Source organism: Etheostoma spectabile, chromosome 14 (genome assembly GCF_008692095.1).
Source record: "Etheostoma spectabile isolate EspeVRDwgs_2016 chromosome 14, UIUC_Espe_1.0, whole genome shotgun sequence".
NCBI classification, from domain to species: Eukaryota; Metazoa; Chordata; class Actinopteri; order Perciformes; family Percidae; genus Etheostoma; species Etheostoma spectabile.
In genome coordinates this window covers 3,214,438-3,220,509 of record NC_045746.1, presented here as the reverse complement: position 1 = coordinate 3,220,509, position 6,072 = coordinate 3,214,438, and the positions used below count along the sequence as shown (strand labels likewise).

At 41.5% G+C, this 6,072-nt stretch overlaps 1 protein-coding gene across 5 annotated transcripts in view; it reads left to right on the top strand.

The window, feature by feature from the left end:
- Window positions 1-6,072, top strand: part of elmo1 (engulfment and cell motility 1 (ced-12 homolog, C. elegans)) — a 99,928-nt gene that overhangs the window by 90,123 nt on the left and 3,733 nt on the right. For all 5 annotated transcript variants that reach the window (XM_032534950.1, XM_032534947.1, XM_032534949.1 and 2 more), the window contains 2 exons: window positions 3,973-4,080; window positions 4,420-4,502. In XM_032534950.1, the coding sequence (XP_032390841.1) occupies window positions 3,973-4,080; window positions 4,420-4,502 (191 nt within the window). The remainder of the gene's footprint in view (window positions 1-3,972; window positions 4,081-4,419; window positions 4,503-6,072) is intronic.

Below are 6,072 nucleotides of genomic sequence, written 5' to 3'. Positions count from 1 at the left end.
CAGACTTGTCTGTCGATTTTGAGGCGGTATGAGAATCCCGTACAGTAAACAGGAAACATCACTGCCTCTATCGCTGCCACAAGAAAGTTTTAAAACACGAAACAAAAGCACTGAACTGCCCAAGAGTTAGTGTAAAAGTTGAATGTTTGCCAAACAACAAAGCATAGTCTCACTCGTCTGTTTTCTTTCTCTTTCTCCGTGAAGCTGCCTTCAAGTGTGGTCAGAAACGTCGAGCTCTATAAATGATCTGCCAGAAAACAGTAATAGTAGTAGAAATATAAAGTCGGGCTGGTTCATACACAATTTAAAAAAAAAAAAAGATCATAGACAAAGCTTTGAGAAAAATGACGACTGCATTAACCCCCGGCTCAACAGTACAGTAGGATATAGTAAAAATGGTAAAGCAGTGTATGTTTTGCGGCGATATAACATAAGTCAGTCTATTTGTGGTACGGTGGATGTCAAACATATCAGGGGATATGTTAAGGTGTTCACATTTGTGACATGATCTCCTGGAAGCAAATGCTTTGTACATTTATAGACACATTCTTTGATTATTTAATGATATTCCTTCTCAGTGAGACAGTGGAGGAGAGTGAAAGATAAATAGAAAGTGAAAAGCCTGTATTTTATTAATTTGGCCCAATATTGTGTTTCACACTCGCTGCCACTAGAAAAGGAAGAGAGATGAGTAGCAGCAGAAGCATTAAGGTTGTGAAATCTCGTTCAAAGAGGATTTAAGCCGGTTGATCCCTTCACTCTTCTGTCCTCCCTCTGACACTTTTACTTCATCCCTCACTGTTTACATAAAAATGCATGAAATAAAAAATAAAATGAACACTGACAAGCTCAGGTTGCGAGTTGGTTTGTTATTGCGTTGCTGTCATCAGCTTCCCCGCAGGAACTGTACTTCTAATAAGTCAAATCAAATTGAGCACAAGGTGGAGTTTTTTCTAAAATCACCAATGCATTCTGGCATTTTAAAAGCCTGGTCACGATTTGTCTTGGCAGCTGTCTTCCAGATGTTATCAAAGCTGGATTACAAAAAATGACCAAAAAAACTGAAAAGAAATATTGCAGTAGAAAAAAGGATTTGAAAAGATTGTTGCAGGACAGATGTTTAGGTAGAAAGCATCACCTACATCAAGTATCGTCTTCACTGCGTGTAGTCGGCTGATTTATACTTGTCTGGCTTTTACGCAGCGACTTGCTGTGAATATATCAAGTTTGTTTTTTGGGAAATACAAAGGACACACACCAGCCCAAAACTAAATACAGAAATGAAAGCATTGTCCATTCAGGAGCAGTACACCAACCAACTGTCGCATAGCATACAATTGTAAAGAAGTTCATGACCCTCACAGGATTTAATTTAGCATACTAGCCTGTATGGTTACACTGGCTTTAATCTCCTGCAACAGCACGCTGATTGTAGGGGAGTTGTCTGCCTGCTACAAGCTAGCTGTAGCTGTCTTTACCTCTGAGGATTCTTGAAAGAGTCAAGGACATGCTGTTTCAACACCCTATTTTTCTTTTGGTTTGCCTATATATTTCTTTGGACATATGTGAATATATACCACCTTCCTTCATCCGACTTCTCACTCTCATCTCTCTTCCTTTCCACCCATACATAACTTATTTTCCTCCCTCTCCTCTATGATCCTTTGCTCTCTTGCTGGTACATACTATATGCAGTATATCCATGCATTGACAATGTGAAGAGCTCTTAGTTTTGCAGAACTTAGGTGAGCTGAACAAGAATAAAAGGAGCGCTATGGCCAGTTTAATTTTCACTTGGGGTTGACATGAAATGAGACGTTAAATGAAAGCCAGGGTGTTGCATACACAATGCCAGAACTTGTTCCATTTTGGTTTATTGGTGTCATTTTGTCTTGCCTTTTGTACTCAGATACACTTTCACAATACTTATACTGTAATGTGTCCAATCCTATCTATTTGCCATACGTATACTGGGCTCCCCTCCTCCCTCTCTCTCTCTCATTCTCCCACTTTTCCCTCAGCATCTTGTACAACTATTTCAAAGTCCTCCAGCCTGCAGGGACTCAAGTACCTACATCAAATATTAATTTGGCTGACTTCAGTGCAGATGACTCTTCCGTCTACCTTCCAAAGTGCCATCCTGCCCATTACAAGGGGATGCTTCTCGCTAAGAGCTCAGGTTGATGGTGTTTTAAAGTTTGGAAGAAAGAGCAATACCTGTACAGTCTTTTAAGTGCACGGTACTGACAAGTAACGTGGGACTCAAGAGAATGTCCCTTTATATAAATGCTGCACTAAAGGAAAAGTAAACTGGATATTTGGCCTGATTCTGTTGAATCTTACCATGCCGTTCTCCCCATGTTCTGGCAGCTGAATCAAATTAAGACCGTTGTATACAAGAATGACAATAACATTAAAAATAGAGATACAGTACAGCATCTTGATGCCTAAGGAAGAACATATGTGCGCGTGTGTGTGTGTGTGTGTGTGTGTGTGTGTGTGTGTGTGTGTGTGTGTGTGTGTGTGTGTGTGTGTGTGTGTGTGTGTGTGTGTGTGTGTGTGTGTGTGTGTGTGTGTGTGTGTGTGTGTGTGTGTGTGTGCAATCTGTCACGTATCAGTTAGCTGAACAGTGTGTTAGCATCCTTTCCCAAACACTGCTGCTCCCCTCACAGCCGTCGGGACGCCAACTGTCTATTTTCAGCAATTAGGATTTGGACTGTGCCAGCCAGACCTCCCCAGTCTGTGCCCACTTTCTGCCGCTCAGCTCAGTGCCCACCTTGGCAGGAAACCGCTAAAGAACATCAGGCTGGCTGCGCCTTGCAGACACAGCTGGTAGTTACAGGCTGCTGGAGGATTACACATCATATCAGCCAATAATAATATATATTACCTTGTACAGGCGGTGCTGGGAACCCTATTGTTTTTTGTTTTTTTTAAAGTTTCTTTGTTGTTGTTTTTTTTTTGCAATTTTTGCAATTTTAGGCCTTTATTTGACAGGACAGCTGAAGACATGAAAGGGGAGAGAGGGGGGGGCAATGACATGCAGAAAAGTGCCACGGGTCGGAGTTGAACCCGAGCCCGCTGCGTCGAGGAGTAAAACTCTAGATATGGGTGCCCGCTCTACCAACTGAGCTATCCGGGCACCCGGGCACCCCCAGGAACCCTATTGTAATTGCTAAGTATAGTCTTCTTCTGCCACTAAAAATGTCATTACAGCCTAAACCGTGCATGGTGGGGTGGTGCTATTTTCAGGACTGGTTCAGACCTCAGACACAAAAATGTACCCACCGACATAAAGTTATCAAAAGAATTTTGATTTGTTAGAAAATGTTCAAATAACAAACAAACATATTTTTGAAGCTAGTGACAAAACACAACCTTTAGACCCTAATATTTGCCCATGGTCCAATACAAAACCATCAAGTGCAGCCTCCAAAAGGAATCTTTAGTTGCATCCTCACCTTTTGACACAGTATCAAAAACTGTATATGAAAGGTTTGTTTTTTATTTCAGTGTACATTTTAAGCTCTGTTTACTACCTTGTAAAAAACATTGAGTAGGCATTTAGGGCTTCGTGCCTCTGCTGTAGATGTTTTAATCTTGTTTTCCTATTTCCTATTAAGAAAATAAATGTCATCAAGTCCCAGTTAAGGATTCATCTTTGCCTCATTTGAGCCCAACAAAACCCCCTGGATATCCTGTGATCTTGACTTCAGTGTGTGGATTGTTGTTAAATCCTTATTGAAATGATGAAGGCCAACTGTCTGTGTTGTTGCCCATCAAGATCCTTCCCTCATGCAGAGCATTATGGCCCATCTGTGGATTTTCCTTAAGGCTGTTTTCTTTTGTCACAGATTTTATTGCCAGACTAATTTTTTCTCTTGTTGATGACTCATGCAATCCCATATGATATTCAATGCCAGTCTTTGACTTATTTCATAACTCTTCTGTTCTCCTTATGTTTTTCTCCAGATAAGTTTTGGTATTGCCGTCTTTCTCCGAACCATAAAGTCCTGCACTATGGAGATTTGGAAGAGAGCCCTCAGGGCGAAGTGCCCCACGACTCTTTACAGGACAAACGTGAGTGTCAAATACTGTAAATGTATTGATAGTCTTTACCCGTTATTGTGACACAGTATGTTTTTTATTGCAGCTCACAATATTGATTCAAATATGTATTTTAGTCTACAGTCTCTATCTTTGCTGAAGACACACATAGCCCCAAAACACAGTGTGGACAAGCGACTGCCACTGACTTCTGGCTTTAAGAGTCAGTGTTAATCACTTTTACTTGTATGCTGCACAGATCTGGGGAGAATTTTAACTTTTAATCAGTTGAATAAACCAGCCACACTGGGATGACACAGTTGTCACAAGAATGTTGTTGTTATTGTGAACTCACTTCTGTCCTCTCTGCAGTGCCTGTGGCTGATATCAAAGCTGTTATCACCGGCAAAGACTGTCCTCACATGAAGGAGAAGGGAGCCCTGAAGCAAAACAAGGTGTGTGTGTGTGTGTGTGTGTGTGTGTGTGTGTGTGTGTGTGTGTGTGTGTGTGTGTGTGTGTGTGTGTGTGTGTGTGTGTGTGTGTGTGTGTGTGTGTGTGTGTGTGTGTGTGTGTGTGTGTGTGTGTGTGTGTGTGTGTGTGTGTGTCCGCTGCTGGAGAAAATACGTGCACACGTGTGGGCGGGTGGATGTGTATCTAGGCAAGAGAACGTGTTTCTGTGTGCTTGAGAGTTGCATAACATGTTGTCAGTTACATCATTTTGCTTTGGGACATAACACAATAACTAGCGTCTCAGTGGTCAGCAAAGAGAGACGTGTCCATTAGCGGCATTGTGTAGGAAAGAAATCACAGAATAGTCGCTCCAGACACATAACACAAGAGCCGCCAAAAACGTACCACAATTTTTCTTTGCTGTTTAAATTTGAAAGTAACACATTGGCGTGCCCTCTGCAGTGCCTTAACCAAGATGAAAGAGTCGTCTTGTCTGTGTACACATCAGCCCTTCCCCTCCTGCACTTTGCCTCTGCAAACCTTCGCCCCCCACCACCCACGGGACTCTGATATATTGGATCTTGGATAAATAGCCTTGAAGACAAAGGAGCACGCCTCCTCTATGCTTTGTCTCCTTTATTACCTTGTCGATAAGCGCAGGTCTAGGGGAATGACCCAAGGGGGGTCTCTGGGCCGTCTAGCAGGCCTGTCCCAGCCTTGTGAATGAGAACACAAGCACATTTCATTACTCACTGTTACAAGGCCAGCCAAAGGCACCTCTACGGGCTTAACAGCAGAGCTGGTATGTGGACACTGAGACAGAGGCGGGAGCGGGAGGTGGCAGGCCGTGTTTTCTGAATGTGTTTCCGATACTTTTGCAGATGTATTGAACATAAGCTGTTCTTATATTAGTTATTTTTTGCTAATTGTTCCATACACATATAATGTATCTCCCATACATATGTACTCAGGGCTATATTTTTCTTGTTTTACACACCTGGAAGTGCAGTTTGCATGTCATCTGTGTAGCAGTTTACGTCTTATTACTGGAGCACATCCTCGTGCTTTATGTACTGCAGATGCCTTTGAAGGGCAGGCTCACTCGAATAACTGGAGGTTAATGTGAAGTGTGTATAATTGCGTCTTCTTATGTTCAAGCAATTTGCAATGGGTCCGATTTGTGTGGAAAATTCTCTGCATCTAAAAAGCAGGTTGCAGATTTGTGCAGCTATATTAAAATAAGGCCGTGGTAGGGAATACAAGATTTAATTAAGCAATATTTTACTGACAACTCAATAATAGCAGAGAAATCTCTGCAAGAAATGGTGTTGCACTTAAATAGTTAATAAACCAAAGAGGTAACTATCAAAAAAGAGCATTGATAAATTAATTAATTAATATCCATTTTATTACTCCAAATAAAAAGCCTTTAAACTTGAATTGCTAGTAAAGCTGTTAATGCACCGTGGGGATTACAGTTATTTCATTTACAATGTGCATGTGGTTGTAGACTCTATGGAGACATCCGCTGTATCAGCTGTAAATGTGCTATACAAATAAAATAAATAAAATAAA